The sequence below is a fragment of the Oryzias melastigma genome, linkage group LG15 (genome assembly GCF_002922805.2).
Source record: "Oryzias melastigma strain HK-1 linkage group LG15, ASM292280v2, whole genome shotgun sequence".
Classification (NCBI taxonomy): domain Eukaryota; kingdom Metazoa; phylum Chordata; class Actinopteri; order Beloniformes; family Adrianichthyidae; genus Oryzias; species Oryzias melastigma.
Window position 1 is genome coordinate 19,621,955 of NC_050526.1, and position 19,702 is coordinate 19,641,656.

At 36.6% G+C, this 19,702-nt stretch overlaps 1 protein-coding gene across 2 annotated transcripts in view; it reads right to left on the minus strand.

Annotated features, from left to right (window-relative positions):
- Positions 1–19,702, minus strand: part of pcdh15a (protocadherin-related 15a) — a 249,589-nt gene that overhangs the window by 54,621 nt on the left and 175,266 nt on the right. For both annotated transcript variants that reach the window (XM_024296795.2, XM_036215572.1), the window contains 5 exons: positions 19,313–19,618; positions 17,277–17,507; positions 12,175–12,291; positions 6,945–7,085; positions 4,777–4,889 (listed from right to left, as the gene is read on the minus strand). In XM_024296795.2, the coding sequence (XP_024152563.1) occupies positions 4,777–4,889; positions 6,945–7,085; positions 12,175–12,291; positions 17,277–17,507; positions 19,313–19,618 (908 nt within the window). The remainder of the gene's footprint in view (positions 1–4,776; positions 4,890–6,944; positions 7,086–12,174; positions 12,292–17,276; positions 17,508–19,312; positions 19,619–19,702) is intronic.

Here is a 19,702-nt window from a genome sequence, read left to right on the forward strand (position 1 = left end):
TTCATGACTCGAGTCTGACTCGAGTCCAAGTCATGTGACTCGAGTCCCCACCTCTGTATATAGTACTTCAAAGCGGAAATATACTCTCACATATATCGCATCAAAACATTTTCTCATTGAGAACTATTTATAAAAACAAAATATCTTTGAACTTTGGACACAAACAAAAACTAAAACATGTCGTTTCTGATAATATTTGCATGTATTGAGACCAAATCTAAAAAAAAAACTTGGAGAGAAGAATGCTTGAAAATAGTTTTTAAATTACCAAATCTACTTGCAGTAACCCCAAAAATGAACATTTTTTCGTATGCCCCCCACCTCCAATGTCCAAATTAAACCCTAAATAACAAAGTTAAAATTAAACTTCAATAAAAAAAATTCAATTGAACAAAAATAAAAAATAAAAATTAGAAAAATGAAAAATCTATACATCATGTGTACAACATAGGTGTTGTGCAAGTGGTTTCAACAATCTAATGCTGTAACATACCCATAGAAAAAAATGTGCATGGATATTTTTGCTCATCTGAATCACTGGCGTGTCTACGATACTAAACTTTCATGCCCTGTACAGATTTGCCCGTTTTTGACCCGTTAAGGCAATAACTGTCTCCTTTCAAAACTTTCACATCAATCTCCATCTTTTCCATTGCTTCAATTCCAACCTCCAACTATTGTTGAACGTTTGCATCCACATCCATTCTCTTTGCCACCTCATCCTCTGTCCTGTTATACTGTCTGCACTGTAACTAACAGTATCCATTCTTCTCTTCTATTGTTCTATTTCCTGTCAAAGCTGCAGGAGGCGCTTCTATTAGCTAGTATTTGTTGTACATGTCCACAATTAGAATTCTTCACAAATGAAAAAAGTTTTCAGAAACTGATACATACTTTAGATTCCATGACTGACTTTTTTCTAATCAAAACTGTTTTTCTGTTTGTTTCATTTGTTTTAACAAAAATAGACCTTTGGTTTCAATATTTAAGACTTTTACAAGACGTTTATTTCAACATTTTAAATGATCACTGTTATCTTATTAGCAGTTTTACAAGAACAATAATACTAATAAGATTCCTTGACAAGCTTTATTAACACGATAATAAACATTATTAAATAATGGGGAGTTAGTAAGACATTTATTAGCACAATAAGCCAAATAAGGTTTATTAACATACTTAGTAGGATTCACTATCATTTAAAGTGAGACCATTGTCTCAAAGAGCACATTAATAAACTGCTCACAAGCTTAACAAATGTATTAACTATCTTTGTCAACATTATATTGAGTGTTTTGCAGCACCTCATTTAAAGTGTTACCTATGTTTCTATTATCACAGACATTTTTAGCTTTACAAGGTCTAACATCATCATCAGTTCTCACCACTATTATTTTACACTTATTCATGCAGTATGTAAAAAAAAAAAAAACACAGTGGAGTATGAGAACACCAGTAAAGCCCAAACATCGCTCAGCCTGAAAAAAAGCAGTCTGCAATGTGCTGTTATAGCAGTAATTGTAGGGGACCTTTGTTTTAGCCCAAATTGATTGGGAGCCGCTTATTTAACCATGACAGATGGAGGGGGTGCAACCATAAGGCTGGACAACAAATCATTACGTCAGCCAAAACCCTGCAGAGTTGTCTTAACAGCTTGCTGTGGGGCTGTAGGCTCAACTCACCTGACCGCCGCTGCAACTAAGTGCTCTGAAAAAGACAGTTTGTGATTTGTGTTCAGAACATTTCTAGCGAACGGGACAACGTTCAGATCATCACAGAACAGGGCTTGGAGACCCTCTGTACAGAGGCTCCCTCCAGCTGGAGGAACTTGAGCACCTGGCTTATGCCTTCATGCCTCATGGTGTAGAGCAGAGCAGCAACTGTGTGCGATCAGATTTGTCAGAGTAACAACTAGCATGGGTCGGTGGAAATGGTGTCGTTAAAGGTTCTAAATTAGAACTATTGAGTAGTTATCACATTTATATGTGTACTTAATTTCATCTGAAAGTCAAATAGTAGTTAAGACTGATAAACTGGCATTGCTTTCTGAATGGGTAACAGTGGTAAATGAGAGAAATCATTTGACTTGAGCTTCAAGGCACATTAAATCACCTCGTCTGCGGAAATTTACAATGGCAAAGTGAGTCATTTAAGCTGGCAACTTGTAGAGTTCAGTATAAAAAGTCACAACCAGTTCAATTATTAGATCTAACATCATATGAGGTAAATTTGATTTGGGTTTAGCTTTGAGCAGCTGCACTCTAACTCCAGATTTGGCCACAATTTTTGTGGTACATCAAAAAAAAAAAAAACATAAATATTTCAAGGATTGAGAACGGTGTGAGACTTTGAGTTCTGTGATGTCACAGGGACCATGGCTTCTGCCCCATAACAAGATGAACAGTTTGAAAAAAGTTGGGGAAAAGTACAAGACTGCTCCAGGTACCCTTTCAAAGCCTTAACTTTAGCTGAAACTAAGAATCATTCTGAACCACTCTGAAACAAAACTTGACTGAGTAGATTACAGAACCACCTTCAGCAACAATACTTTAAGGTCATAGTGTTTTGCTTCAGATGGTCAGGCTCTAATGCTGTTGTAAAGTCATTTTTGTTGACAAAACTATTTCTGTTCATTGTTGTTTCTGGGCACCGTTTTATTAGCACATTCCCAGGTGTTGTATTTGCAGTTCAATAAAGTATGTATTGGGAAGTTTAATACTTCCGCTATTGATTTGATAGTAATTGTTTACCCTTTATCATTGACTAACTGGCAATAAGATACCAAGGAATAACAGCGGATAAAATACCATAAGTCATCACCTTTTCACCTCTTTTCACCTTTCGGATGAAGCGGAGGAAGATGGATGGATGGATGGATGGAACTGCTTCCCATTGGGGACGTGTAAACATAAAAATATGTCTACTTCACTGAAACTGGTCACATTAACTTGTGACCAGTTTTTCTGCCATGGAGTGTAAACACCAAGCAAAAGTATTAAAGGTTTCTCAACCATGAATGCCAAAGTAAGACAACAAATGATGAGGGGTTACCCATCATAAAACTTTATAAATAAGTTAGTTTTCATTTTCAAAATGTAATTTTCTTCTTCGATTTATTCCTCTTTCCTACAAGGCTCATCTAAAGCAAAGTGATAAATAAAAAGTTCAGAAAAATTTTGAATGGTCACTGTATATTAAATTAAATCATGTTTTTTGGTGTTTTTAACATGTTTTTGTGGAATTTTTTTTTCTCTTGATTGAAGATGTGAAGAAAATTAAGCTTGAGATTGCATTTCTTGACTAAAATCACTGAATCAGGAGCAGATGAAAAAAATGCAGCAATGAAAAATCTTGTATCAGTGACTTAAGTGCTACGGTTATCGGAATACAAGCTCCCTGCTCCGCTCCACTTGGAGACAAATAGATCCATGTTTTTCTCCTCTGAGCTGGGTCCAAACTGTACAGCTGAATAGCCCAATATTGCTCGCCGTTTTTGTTTCATTAGTAGTGTTAGGTTGGAGGTGTGAGGTTGCAGGCTTACGGGAGAGCGTGTAAGCAGTCACTTGAATAATTTGCTTTTATTTTGAATGATAGAGAAACTTGATTTCATTCCAAAGAGCAGTCATCAGCACAGACAAAGCTGCCATTACCGCTGTGTCACAGGAGAAGCGTCGTGCCAGACTGATGTGGATTCATTTAGCTCATTCTGAATCAAAACTCTTTTGCTTAAAGGGTTAATCTTGTCAAGAGGATTATGAATAAACTAGGAGTGTAATTTTCTGAGGTACTAACAAATGTGTGTCACGGTTATTCATGATTATTATCAACTTTAAAACTCAGAGATGCAGACATACATGAATTCAGATGAGTCGCACACTAATAAAGGAGCATTGCAGAGACAGACTCATAATAGCTTTGCTGACGGGAGCAGAATAACACACTGATAGCCATCAGTGTAATAAAACTAATCGATGCATAAAGCAGAGTGACTTCACAGCTGTTTAAAGCGGAATATGTAATTTACCAAGTCATAAACTGTTGATCAAGATGGTTACTGGGGGATGCACTGCGAGATGGTGACAAGGTGTGGTGTTTGCTTTTTCAGAAGTACCTTTTAGAGTCTCCCAAATCACTAACTGTAGAGTTTGAGCCAGCGTTCCCCAACATTTTTGAGGCCGCAGACTGTTGAGCCCCAGAGGATTTCACAGTGGAGGGTTGGTGGGGATGTGCGGAGGAGGAGGGGGAGGTGATGAAGAACTTACAGTATACTTGAATGCAACCCAACTTTATTAACACTAGTAACTAATAATAACACTGATAAGAAAACTGATGACCCAGCATTCTAGAAGTCTTTAAACGCATCCCTCACAGATGAATTTTGGAGATGTGAAGAGGTTTTGTGTGTGCGCAACAAGCAATTTATGTAATTTTAAAGATTTGCGTGTGTAATTAGTTTCAAGATGTTGTAATTTTATTTTGTGCAAGTGTAAATTGTATTTTTCTAATTTTGTAATTTTTGTACTTATGCACATTATGTCTTACATGAGTAACAGATTTAAAAATTAAGCACACACAAATCCTAAGTTATGCACAAATCAAGAATTAAATATGCATAAATCGGGGGGGATACTTATTTCCTTCCATAGTCCCTGCACTTATGCCTAATCCATTTGCAAAAGACACATTTAACGCACAACTTATCTCGTGTTGCACGCCGCCGGACTACTTTTAGCGCTCAAATGTGGAATTGGATCCTGTCGTTTTCACTTCACTTACGTGTACTCTTCCTCGGTGAAGATCGGAATGCGAGATGGCTGAAGGACGGTGATCTCAACCAAACTGCTGTTAGTCTTCACCGGCTCCCCATCATCAAAGGCTATGACAAAAAGCTGGGGAGGGATAACAGACCATGTCAGCTGCACACAAAATTCAAACATCCCAAAACCATATTACAGCACTCTACACATATTGTGTACTGTAATCTCTATTATGGGGTTCCTGGCAGCTTCTTTTTTGTAGACATGTTCGGCATCCTAATAAAGGCAGACGGCAAAAAATAGTATCTGGCAAGCAGCCTGCAAAGCTTCAACAAAGCTACTATGAATGTATTGATCTACATTCATAATCTTTGAGAGAAAGCTGGAGGAAGTCAGAGAAAGGCTACAAAAGAGAGAGCAGCAGAGAGGGATGAAAACTGCAGGGATTCTCAGAAACGGGGTAACGATGAAGGGAGAGAAGAATTAAAAAGGTAGATGCACAAAGATTATAATTATATAAAACTATCAACAATATGGTGTTTTCTGTCAGACACTTTGTTACTTATGCCTGTCTACAAGTGGTACTAACGTACCGGGGTTGTGTGATAACAAGAGGTCAGTATGAAGTATATAAGTTGTCAAAAAAAAATGTTTGACTGTGGCAAGTGATAGGATCTAACTTAAACACTCTATATGTAAATAGATGTTCAGCAACTCCATAAAAGACTGAGTCTTTCTTGAGTTTCAGAAACTTACAAACCTACTTTATATAAACTAGAAGCAGTTAAAAATATATATTTGCAGAATGAAGCTAATTTACGTTAGGATTTATATAAATTACTCGAAAAAATGAACGGATGAGGTACTTCTTGATCTCTACGATTAGAGATTGTCCATGGGCTCAAATGATCAATATGACGCTCTACTACACACCTTTGTAACCCCGTGTAACTGGAAATGACGTAATGTTTACTACAAAGTGAAAACGGCAAGTTCAGCGGAAAATAGGTTTTATTTTGAAAAATGTACCGGATGCTCGAATGATCTCCAGTTTAGGTCAAATATAGCACCAACTTCCCAAAAAGTGCTAAGACTCAGATGGGGTAACTGGCCAAAATTTGAACCCAAGAAATTGATTGGGAGTCCTGGAGGGGCTAGATCACAGAGGTTGGACATTATCGTATCATGTGGGAGTTCCTCTCACATTTTTAAAGTTACGTAAAGACTCCGGCGGTCGCATCAAAGCTGCTTGCCGTGGGAGCCTGAGGTTAACTAGCAAATTTACGGTACGTTCAAATAGAGGCGGCCTGCGAGAATTGACAGATTTGACACATGAATCACATTTGGTGGGAACGTAGCATTTTTGTTAGCTACTTTTCTAAGCTGTCTTCAGTTATTTGTTCAAGAGGACCTGGCCGCAGACAACAACATGTCCCCAATGTGGCACCAGAGCATCATTAGTGGGAAGTAATCGACGAAGTTCACACTCGTCCCCTAGAAAAACACCAGAACCGGATTACGGTCAGGGTAAGGGTTATGGTTAGTATAAATATGTAAATTCAGCTTCTGGCTGCAGTTCCAACATTTCTGCTTCCGACTAATGATGAGTTTTACGTTGTGTTTGGGCGCCATCTTGCCTGCAACCAGGTCCATCTCTATTTGTTAGGGACAAATATGGAAAAAGATGTGCGCAGTAAAACTGAAAAAGTGCGATAAATATTTAAGTGTTAGGAAGGTACATGAAAAGTGTCCAACCAGCTCATAACTAATATTTTAGAAATTGCCATTGAACATCAAAATAAAGAACAACCCGTGTCAGAATCCAACTTTGGACACTACTGACTTCAGTAAAATTTCCATCTTTTTTTGGATTCTTTTCACATTTTCTTTTTTATTACTGAATCGGAAAAAAATGTATTCCCTTTTATTAGCTAAAAACAAGTCACTTTGAAGAACTAAACATTTCTTAGCATCACTGGAGGTACAATGGAAAACTCATTTTCTATTTTTGCTATTTTTCATGTCTAATCATACATAGAAGGACTTTAATCCATTTTTGTGTTTCAACATTTGAACTGCTTAACCCTTTACTCATCCGAAAAGTGAACCGACATCCCTGAAAAGACAAGCTGGCATTTTGATCAAAAGCAGAATATCATTAACCTCACTCTAATCCTAACCACTCACCTTAAAGGTGACACTGGGCTCTTCATTGAGATTGACCTTGGTTATTACTCTCCCAGTCACCTCTTCCACATCAAAGATGCTTCCGCTGTACGGCGACCTTTCCAGGTCAACTCTATAGCGGACAAAACTTGCCGGAGTGCCCTGCAGGAAAGACGAGAAATCACGAAACACGTCAATCCAAAGTACTATCTACTGAACACCATGGAATGAAACTGCAAAAAAGCAGAAAACAATGTTGATGTAACTTAAACATTAATCTTTAAAAACGGGAATGTTATATGTTTCAGAGACAAAACCCTAAAACTTTTAGTCATTTTTTTAACTCAAGGAAATGATTTAAAATAATTATATTATTTTTATTTTGTCTTGGCCTTCAGTCAGCTTTTATCAGAAATTCTTAAACTGTGTTTCAATGAAGCCAATTCCTTTTCAATTTTTAAGGTCCCTTTGGTTGAAAGTACTCACATTCATTAGTGACAGAGTGGACTTTAACATGACCCTCTGATTAAGATCAGTCCAGGGTCCTGATTAGTAATCATCATTACAGCTCATCTTTTTCCACTTTTTCCATCCCTCTGGGCTTGAACTAAAGATTGATTTTTTATTTTTTTCTCTCATAACCTCCCTAAAGCTTTGCACTCTTGCATGGACTCACTCAGTTCCTAGAGGCAGGGGTAAAAACTTGATGCTGGAGAAACAGTCATGTGGAAAAATAAAATACAACCTCTTATTTATGAGTTAAGACATTGCATCACATAAACCATTTTTTTAGACCTCAATATTTGATAAATGCTACTAAACCGAACAAGATAGGAGATGTGATCAACTCTAGAGCATTCAGAGAAAACAGCAAGTAGGTCAAACATCCATTACTCGTGTTGCTGCTTTGACTGATGTGATGTCAAGCTTTCCTGAAATCGTTGCAGTTTCATTGCAGTGTACAAGAAAGGGCATCTTTTAGTTAATAAAGACGTCCAATAATTGATGCAGTCCCAAGAGCTCACCAAATCAAATGTGGGGGCGAGCCAAGAACTATAAACAATGTAGATGATGAAACAGCTGAGGCATCACTTTCTCTGTGTGTCTTTAAAGGGATGAAATCATTTGTTTACTTGTTACATTGTCAGCGAACAATACTGCGGGAACTCACCGTTATACTTTGACTTGTAGTTAATTATTTTACACACATCTTTTCGCGAGAAGAAAACATTCAAGGACATTTTTCCCATGAGTGACATTTCGACAAACCCGAGCCACGGCTTAACGCTAAAGGTGCTCTGACAAAGATAGTCCCACAGACTCCATTCGGGGAATGCTGCTAAAGGTCACACCTTCATTTGGTTTGCTTCCACACTCACAACAATCTCAATAACAAACCAAAGGCTCCTGAAAAACACAGTTATGTCAGTCGCTATAAAAATCACCCATATTTAACCAAAAACATCCTTCAAAAAGCTTGACTTTCAATTGTGTCGTTGAAAACTTTGGTTTTTGTGAATTGGTTTTGTCAATTCTTATTTAAAGGGTAACCAAACACCAAATCATTTCTTTTCTCTGTTGATCTCTACAAATTGGGCTTTAAAAGTGCTGTCTGTTGGTCCTCACCACATTTTTGACCAATTACAAAAAAATGTATTAAATTCCTAAAATCATAGTTGAAAACTGTCTGTGGGCTTCCCATTAAAGGTTGAATCAAGGCAGTAAAGTTGAATTTTGTGATTGATCATCTGGTGTAAGTCCCACATCATTTCAGAAGTTTTACATCATCGCGCAGCTCCAGTATTAAAGCCCATCTTTGATTCTGTAACGGTTGGTTGTTATTGTGTTAGCTTTAGCATGGCTCGTTGGTTTACTACCTTTGGTCGTCATAAATAAATAAAATAATGTATTTGCAATCAACGGTCCACTCGGGATTGTTTGTTTAATACGTTAGCCTTTATTAGCTTATGATGCTAGTGGCATTTTACCACTCAGAGACACAAGTACACTTCAATCTGGACCATGAGTGCCTGCCTCAGGAGAAGGTGGAGAAAAATGTACATGAGGAGCCTGAAAAACTGTATATTTCCTTAAGGGATTGGATTTTAAAAATCTAAACATTTTCGTCAGTTGTTTTCAAATGGAAAAGAATTTCAAATCAAGACCAACAACAGCTGTCACAAGTACAAACTCTACAGTGGAATGTAAGAAAGTAAGGACAAAAAATCTAAAAGATAAGTTGAGATTAGTAATAGAATATCACAATTATACACTACACATCTTTTTAGAGACAAAATATGAAATTTCCCACAAGGTCTGAACAGAGGATTTCAGATGGTGACTCAGACATGTTTATTAATATGTGAGTACGTCTGCAAAAACAGGTGAATAATCTGCTAGGATTTCGTGTGGATGCGTCACCATTTTACCCCGTCTTTGTTAAAAAATGTTCTACTGTGCTGCCGTCTCCGCTGTGATACATCAACTAAATATTTTATATCGACCACAACTGAGTATTTAATTATTAACGTTGAAAATAAGGAAGAAAAAGAAACACAAGTAAAAAAAAAAAAAGAGGTTAATGTTTTGTAATGAGTCATAGTGGAGCAAAACTGAATATGTTAGACAAACAGGCATGATGGTAATTTTATAAATTGATTAATTATTAATATTTATTTTTTCTAAGTGATGAAAGTCTGATAGAACTTTTGGGAATCACTTGAACTCATGTTGCCTGCAAAAAAATTGTGATAAAGAAATCAAATGTGTTGGGACTTAAATGCTGCTTAGATATTATGCAAAAGAACATTTGTCTTTGGCTGGATCAGAATTGTTCCCCTACCCCCACATTTAGCCCTCCAAATGGAGAGATTTGGAAAAAAATAGTGGTTGAGTCCGAATACCCCCCTAACTACTAAAAAACTATACAGTGTGGGACTATATAGTGCCCTGGATTTTAAAGATAATTCGGACATGATGCTCACTACTTTTCTTTCATTTTTCTAAACACCGGATAGGCTATGACCTCATCGATTTCACAAAGTGAAAATCGAATATATACGAACATTTCACGACATTTATTTATGACTCCACTGTGTTCTGATGGTGAAAATGTGGATGGTTTTTTTCAAATATTACATGTAAACATGTTTTTTTGTTTCAAATTGTTTGACCGCAATGCATCATGGTCATTATTCGCAATTCTAGTGAGCATCGATGCACGCTAGTTTTTCTGCAAAGACTTCTGGGAAATTTCGAGTGTGCTGGATTTTGGAATTAGTAGATTCGGACACAACCAATGTCTTCAAACATTGCTACCACTCGATGATGTCATCAAATGTCGCCGGTCATCTACATTAGCTTGTAGCTGCTAGCACTCGGAATATACACCACAACAACATTGGTTTTAGAACTTTAAAAAGTCATGCTAAAACAAAGAGTCATCCCTTACATGACTATTTTAATGTATTTTTTTACCAGTAGGTATTGTAATTGATTGTGTTATTGTATTTTTACTGTAAATAATTTTTATTGATTTTTTTAAATTTTGTTTTTGACAATTTTAACATATTTCCATCGACAAAAGATAAAAAAATATTCTGATTCTGGCTCATTTCTTTTAATGTGCAGTATTCCGGACAAATAAATAAATTGCAAAAATTGAAAATGAAAGAGATTTACATTTAAACTTCTGTGTTTCGGAGCACACCCACGTGGGACAGCGCGATACGATCACCCAACCGGCGGAGCAATACACAGCCCTAAGTCCCAAACGATTTTGGACACAGCTAAAGCACCAAATATCCCTTCATTTGGAGAGATAGAAGAAGCCAGAGGGGTATAGCAATAATTGGGATTTAGTCTTTGTTGTAATCTCCTTTTCAGGTACGTATTCTAAAGCACATTTTTTGCAAAAATGACTGCTAGATATTTTTAACTTTGTAATAAAAGTTTGAAGTTAGACGTTCTTGGATTGTCGACATTGATTTAGAGGTCATTTTGTTTGTTTTCCTGTGCGACAGAAAGACGCGCGTGTGTGTGTTCTTTACAGCATGTGTCTTCTGCAAACAAGGGGAGTCTGTGACAGCTGTGCAGTCCATAAAAGTCTTTGACCTCCTATTTACAGGACAATTAAACACTGGCCGGTTTAAGAGATACAATCTATTTTATGATGTCATTTGCATAGATCATTGGTTTTGCACTGCATATGTTATTTGTATTGTTGTTTTCTCTTTACCTTTTACTACAGACATTTCCTTTGTTCTTTTCCCTCTCCCTTCCCATTTCTTTCCTTTGTTCAATTTGCTTCAAAGCCTTAGATATAACAACTTTTCTTTTAAAATGAGAGAAGTTTACCTACCTGGACTCCTGGAGTTCAGACAAGACAAGTTTACTGAACTTTTCTATTATAGTTTAACCTGTCAAACTCAAAGTATTCTCAAACCATCTTTTGTGCTTTTTACATCCATCACTTTTTATCCGGGCTGTATAAAACTGCAATATTTACTATTTGAAAGACAACATTTAATAGAAAACAGTCATAAAAAACCACTTAGACTGTATTACAGAGAGCAATATAAAGTTGCAACAAAAAGTGAGGATCTGGAGCCCAGAGACAAAGTAAAAAGAAACAACTTTCAACGTGGCATGGTAGAGATGTTCTACCTCCTACAGCTAGAACTGACAAGCATCCGTATCCCTCAGTGTTCTTGTGCAACAGAGGGAAAACAAGATTATCCAGCCAAACTCATTGAGAGCCCACCAGCAGGGGGGCTGCTAATAATGAGCTGTAAGTCCAGTCATGCAGGACCTCCCTCAAACAAAGGAGCAGAACTGAAGGCTATCGAACAAATGTTTGGCTTTTTTTGAGTGATAAAAAGATTAAAAAGGGTAAAGATAACCAGTAAATACAATTAAAAAGTAAATAGCTGCAAAAAAAGAAAATGCACCAACTCAGCTTCAACATATTTTCTGAGCTGCACCACTTTGATTTAGTCTGCTAAAATATTGCAGAAAATAAACAATACGAAAAGACTATTGGCAGAGAATTTATCCACATGGGGAAAATAATCATATTAAGACACCTTATAATTAAGATTATAAACACAGTAACACGTTTATGCCATGGGACGGCTGAAATGCGGTGTTTGGAATACTTCAAAAAGCATCTGGATCCTCAAATGCAGCTATTTTTAACATTTCTTTCACTAACTTTGTTGGTAATGGAACTAATATTTTGGTTCACACTCACTGGTGGGTCTTGGTCTTCAGCAAAAACAGTGGTGATGACAGTTCCTTTCTCGGCATTTGGCGCCACCATGCCTTTGTACAGGTCCTGACTGAAGATGGGTGAGAAATCATTCATGTCCTGAAATGACAACCACATTAACATTTACCAAATGTAAATGTACAACACATTCTCACTCCCAAGTCGTCACATATTGACGTTTAGTTGAGGACCACTCCTCGTCACTTTTGGACGTTTTGGGTAGGGAAGAGACCTTAACCAAATGTCAATATGTGATTTTTTTTTTCCTCAGTTTAAAAAAAATGCCTCAAACAACCTCGAAGCCGAGCCACTTATTATTACATTGTTTATTATTTTTATTTCTCAATCTCTTCTTATGCCGGTCTTGCGTTTCCTTTGCTTCCCCTAGAGGCAGAATTGTGCATTGCAGTCATTTCTTTGACCCTTTAACACTGGAGCTCCAGTGTTTATGTTCTTTAATTTACCGTAACTTTTCAACCGTTGACACAATCAACGTAATTCCAGCAAATTCTGAAGAAGAAAAGCAGTGCGATTGAAACGGTCGGAACGTTACAGTATGTTGATTTTGTGTTTAAGTGTCATTAGGACGCCTCGAGTGTTAAAGGGTTAAAAAAACATAACTTGCCACAGGTATGGACTACTAACTTCTTTTTTTCCAACATCCTTTTATTGTTTTCTCTTTGTGACTGAGTTGTATTAAATCATGTATGTTTAGCTCAGGAATGAATTATATGAATGTAAAGACAGAGATATTAAATTGCTTCTATGGCATTAGTTTTGTAGCTTTTTTTAGTCCACAATTTCTCATCTTTGTCATACAATTTTTTTTAAAACATTATTTTTTTTAATATTTTGTTTTTTAATTCATTGTCACTTTATTTAAAAAATACTTATTAAAAAAAAAAGGTTTCCCTTAATTTTATGATACGTGTAATTGATTACAATATACTTTCCCCCCCTGATATTGAATCTGAAAAACATTTTTTTTTTTTATGCAGGAAGTCCAAACATTACATCAACACATTTTGACCCAGTCCTGAATACTCTTGCTTAATTTCTTTTTTGCTTTCAAGTCTGATTATATGACAAACTCGTAAAATTTACTGCCTTCCCAGGATGCTGGAATTTGCAGAATTTAGGCTGCCCACATATATTTTTAGAAGATGAAAATGAAAAGAACTGGATTGATTTTCTCTCTCTCTTTTTTCCTTTTTTTTAAGAAAAGCTAAAAAAAAAAAAAAAAAAAAAAAAAAAAAAATTGGGAGAGCTACAAACTAGCACTGCGAGTCAGATTTATACCCTAAGGATGGATAAGGGCCAAGTCAAGAGCTGAGCTATGTTGTGTTGGCAATATGTGAATGCAGTAACTGATGTTTTATGGTTTGACCAACAAGATACTATTGATAAACTCTGAAACTGAAATTGTTTTTGAGGGAGTTGAGCATAAACCTGCCTCATTCCCCTGCTAGTTTGGCCAACTTTAATGGGATGAATGGATCTATCGGCACACTGACCCATCAAAGCTGAGTCTATCACTGTGCTGACATTCTGACATAGTGAAAGCTCAGCTGCAACAACAGCGGGCACCATTAAAATATGCTGTAACTATGACCATATATCTACAATTAATGTCACACCTAAACTTTATAAAGATTTCTTTCCTATATTCATTTTAACCTTTAACTGGGTCCAAATTTCATTGAGTCACATAATAAATCTCAAAATATTACTGTAAAATTAAAAATGGAGTTTTGCCAACTGTAATTTTTAAATATAAATTAGTGTCAATATATTACTTTAGTCAAACTTTGCAGTATATTTTATTTAATATCCTATATTTGATGATAAAACACCAACATTTATGTGGAAAAATTAAATTGTAAAGGCAACATTATTAAAAAAAACACTTTTTTTTACTGAAAGTTCAAAAAATAGTCTTTGAACTGTGAATAGTTTGATATTGCTAAGAAACCACTCATTTTATAATATGACAGAACTAGGAGTGGCATTCCAGGGTTTGCCGCTGGAATCTTAATAATGTCCTCTTACTGTAAATGAAGCATGTCATAGAAGCATATGGGTTTGAATGGACCATGGGTGAAGGGCTGCAGTGAAGATGACAGACACAATAGTTCTTTAAACATCAAGTTTTTCCTGCAACCCCAGCCCTCTGTCTGCTTGAATATGCACAAAAAAACGGCATCTCCGTATATCTGAAAGCCTATTTGCATTTTAATATTTTGTCCCGACGTTTATAGAGATCTGTTTTTCTGCTGCTTAATAATTTTGCCTCCACAAAGGCTCAGCTTTTTAAAATGCACATTGTAGCAAATAAACCAACCTTTTTGAATAAACCTTGACAGCATTCTAAAAAAAGACTCTGCCACACAACCAGCGGGCACAGAAAATTATGATAATTCATGTAATTCAAGGAATAGATGTGTCCAGAATTTAGGTGTAGAAAATTTGGACAACCTGGTATGGAGGTGGAATACAATGGAGCCTTTTCTGTGTGAATACATGACCAGAAACAATTTAGTATTCATATATGAGTGTATATTTACACTCATTTACACATTAAACTAGGATTTTTGAACTCTTTTTGAACCTCTTACATTTCTACACTTGAATATATTAAAATTCATTATAAATGCAAAATCACAAAAAACATTTTGCTTTTGATTATTAATCGAGGAGGTTTGTTTACGTCTTACTAGATTACCAAGATCTGTATCAATTTGAAAGGTCTAGAACACCAAAAACATTATTTTTTCATTAAAAACAACTATTTATCTATTAATTTACTTATTTACTTCAGTAAATACATATATATTTATAATTTTCAATGGCTTTTGTGAACATGAACACATCAGCACTGCAATAAATTAGGATTAGATCATGAGAAAAATATGTAATACAAAAACTTCTCTTTCAAACAAGCATTTTTAAAATCATAGTTTCTAAATTGACATTAAAATGTATAAATAATTGTGAATCCCAATCAACAGAAAAAACTTTGAGTTTTTGTTTTTTTAAAGTTAAACTAGACAACAGCTGCTAACTGTGCTAAGAGATAGCGTCGTGATTCAACCCTGAGCTGCTCTTTGATATTCCGTTTTTTTTCTATGACAGAAAACTAAAAGTTAGGAAAATTAACAACTGTGGTAATAAAACCCAAAATGTGATGCCTTAAAAGGTTAAAGTCTTAAGGGATTAAAAAAAAAATCCTGCAATCTTAAAAAAAAAAATATCAACAAATAAAGGGTTCGAATAATATCAGCCAGTCATTAATGTTTATTACATTATGATACAACATTAAAAAAAAATGAATAAAGCTATGAATCCCATTTTGTTAAATTATTAATTAGTTCTGAAGATATTAAAGCTAAACTAGATGGGCCAATTGTTAATTCTTCTAGTTAATAGTTGAACTATTTTTACTTGATTGTTCCAGTTATTTCACAGAAGTGCTGTGTTTAATGATATAAATGATAAAATGTTAATGAAATAAAAATAGGGAAAAACATGAATCTTTTCATTAAATTGGTTCATTTTTAAAATATGATTCAAAAATATCGGATCAGGACTTGGTGTTGGTAGATTAATAAAAATCAAACGATCAGGACATCACTAATGAATAATAGTTTAAATACTTTTACACACCTCGACACTGTAAAATAGAGCACATATTCACACAATAGACATGTAAAAAACAAACAAAAAAAGTCCCTCAGTGACTATGATGCTCTTGCTTTATGTAAAAATGTAAATCAAGTCAGCCTTTTCCTCAAGAAAAAGATAGTTCAACAGATTATATGCAGGAGTGTCATTTTCTTTTTGCTTTCCACTGATTCGGCTGAGCCATAGGCAACAGTGTGTTCTCTGTAAACTCCGTGGTGGAGGCCAGCCGCACTTTGATCTACGCACAGATTATCTGTTTTTCTCGTCGAAAATCTATGATCCCCGCGTTTGCTTTGAACAACAAAGCCTGTTCCTTGTGATACAAGTGTTCACATGGGAACTGTGACAAGACTCATGCATCGACAAACTTGTGTTTGCTTAAAATATGCATGTGCCACATGTGCACGAACAAAATAGCTCCAGCACACACCGAAGACAAACAATTCAGATGAGGGGAAAAAGTATAAGAGACAGAAGTTTGAGGGACTTATTTGAAACAGCGAGAGAAGCCTATCACTATAATATCACAGCCAGGGTATACAATAAAAGATACAACAACAAAATAATAAAAGTGAAATGTAAACCACAAATGACAGTCTGGAGGTGTTATATGAAAAGGGAAATGGAATCAGAGGAATCGGCTCTCTAACTTGTACCCTACAAGCTGCTGGGAATCCATTAGGCTCATTCAGAGTCATTTGGAATGGCAGACACTAGTTTAATGTGAGTGGCTGTGCAATTCCTTATCCTATCAAACACGGTTGGTGGGTGACGGCACACAAAATGCAACAAAGTTTGTCCTTATCAGAGGAAAAAGCAACCACTATAAAGGCTGCATGACCTGCTTGAATGAGCCCCGCTGCTTTTTCCATGTAACACTGACAGCTTAATTGAAGTGTGAACTGAGTCATAAGCAGAGACAGATGTATATGGATTTAAAAGGATTAGGATGAGTGGAAATACACATCCATTAACACATGAACAGTATAACCGCACAGCTCTTTTGTTAGCTCAGCTGCTCGTCTCTGAGAAGGCTAGAAAAGGCAACACAAGCCCTTGTAAAACCTGTTAAATAATTGCTGTCACAAAGGTAATTAGTTATTCAGGTCTGACATGGCAGACGGGAGAATCTATCCATCACTTTTCTTTGAAAGGTGATGCAGCAAGGGGGGGCAGGTCAGGAAGCTAAATGTGTTTTATAATGATAATGGAGACTCCTGCTGCATTAAACGACATATCACAAAGAATCATTGTAATCCGTCTTCGCCTGCCTTTTGTAATACAGCACCACTTCACCGCTGTAAAAGTATGCACTCTTCCCTGCTGCGTATGGCGGGACAAGGAGAGATAAAAGGAGAACGCGGTGCTGACTAATGGCGAACTGGCTGTCTAGGGGCTCTTACCTTGATTTGGATTGTCACTGTAGCTTGACCTGGGGGCATTACCCCTCCTTGGTCAACGGCTTCCACCTGGAAAGTATAAGACGCTCCCATGCCCATAGCTGCCAGGCCCTCAAAGTCCAGAGTCTGCAGAACAGCAAGCTCCCCTGTGATAGAGTTCAGAGAAAACAGCTGTCTGGCAGATTCTGTCTTGATGCGGTATGTGACATTGGAGAAGAGGTCTGCATCCACTGCCTGGGTAACAGAGAGGAGAAAAGGAAACAGATCAACACATTAAATATGCAGAAGGGGGAAGCATTTTCTAAAAAAAAAAACAAGGACTGTAACTACAAGGGGTGTAGGGAAAGATCAATTTGGCGATATATCGCGATACTTCGTTTGGCGATACTTCAATTGGCGATACTTCAATTGGCGATACTCGTATCGATTTTAAATTTTGACATTGAGATTGAACGCAACGAGAATCAATCGCAGGACTAAATGTCTCGATATATCGCAATAATCGCAATTGTATTACATCGTTAGACTCTTGCCAATACACAGCCCTAGTAACTGCAGCCAAGCTTCTCTTTGAAAGGAGCATTTTTATGCTGAAGGGGTGTCTTTCATAAATCATTTATCGAGTTTTAATTAAATTAATCCGCTAAGGAAGGATTAACTTTGTTGAATTAAATCACAAATCTCAAAAGATAAATCATTTTCAAAGGCCAATGGGATACAATATTAGATTAAGAGGAGATCAAAATCAGAAAAAAATAAAAGACCAAAAAAGACATAACGTGGGCAGAACTCTGAGAAAAGGAAGGAACCGTAATTCAATCAGAACAGCAACATGTCGCCATATCACACTGGGTTACAATATCTGAGCATTTAGACGTCCCTTTAACAACGTACTGGATGAAACCACAATTACTCTATTTTCCTTTCATCTTAAAGACCAGGGGGCTGTTTTTTTTTCTTTAAATTTCTTGCGCAATCAACATGCTAAGAAAATTCTTCTCCCAGAATTGATCCAAGCAAAGATAAAAGCAACATGGCTTGAAAGAGCATCGTAGCAAGAAAGTCAAACTAAAGAACTGATATGAAAGAAGGAATTTGAGAAGCTTTTTTTATGTTGCAGAGAAAATAGAACAAATCTAACAGAAAGTTATTAAAACATCAAATATTACTTCAACTGATTAATGTTTAATTTTACAGGTACTGCACAAAAATACCAATATACTACAAATACATGGAGGCATCTGTCTTGAAATAATCTTTTTAGACAATGAACCACCAATGTGATTACTAACTGAATATTGTTTTCATTTTTGGAAAAAAAAAAAAAAAAAACACACTATAAAAGAAAATTCATTTCCCAACACTGCATCAATATGCCAACAGCTACGAGTTTTGTCAGCTGCTTTGATGTATCGCATAATAAGTCAACCAGATAAACCCAACAAATCAAACGTGCCCATCTATGTGAGTGTGACAGAACAAACGCGTTTATAGACATCCGGTGTATATTAAGCACCTAGCAGAACTTAAAAAAGGTTAAAAAGCCAACATTTAAACGGAACTATTTACAGAACCTCTCACCGACGAACCCCCCGCCCCCTCTTCAGACGTCTTGCTATATCCCAATCTGGGAGATGTCACTCTTAGTTTGTCAGCAATTACTCGCCCCTCTGCTCATGTTTGCTCTTCATGCACAGAGCGACCCTGCACCTTCGCTCCGTTCAGTGAAAACATGTGCACTGATATTTGACAGTGCTGAAGCTGAAGGCAGATTTCCCCTTTAATATTAATGCTTGTCACGAAAGATGGATTCTCCTTCAAAGCTTGGATATGACGTGAGAAAAACAGCTTAAAGTCTTATTCTGTTGAAAAGTGCCCAGATATTTGCCATGGCAGGAGAGGTTGTCTGTCTGCTGTGTGTGGAAGATTGTAAAGTTTCTGTCAGTTTATGTTGCTTTTTGGATGTGGTTTACATTTATTGTACTAAAGAGAAATTACAGCATAGCTTCTAAATATTAATAAAGAAATTTCAAACTCACACTTAAATTGAGCACCACAGTTCCCACTGGGGTGTTCTCAGGTACATTCACCACATAGGTTTGCTTGGAGAAGACTGGACTGTTGTCGTCGATATCTAAAACCTGGACGGAGACGACCAGGGTTGTCCGTCGAGGGTCCACCGCGCCATCTGAGGCTTCCACCACCAGGTCGTACTGGCTTCTGGACTCCCTGTCTAGCGGCACTTTTGTGTAAATGCTTCCATTGGAAGTGATCACAAACAAGTTGGGGTGACTGATGATGCGGTAGTACACTTGTCCGTTAGCTCCTGCGTCGGGGTCTGTGGCCTGAGGACACGGAAGACAACCAGCGAAAACGTTAATGTTGCCGTTTGCAGAAAAAGAAAAGACAGAAAAAAGTCAGAACTGCTT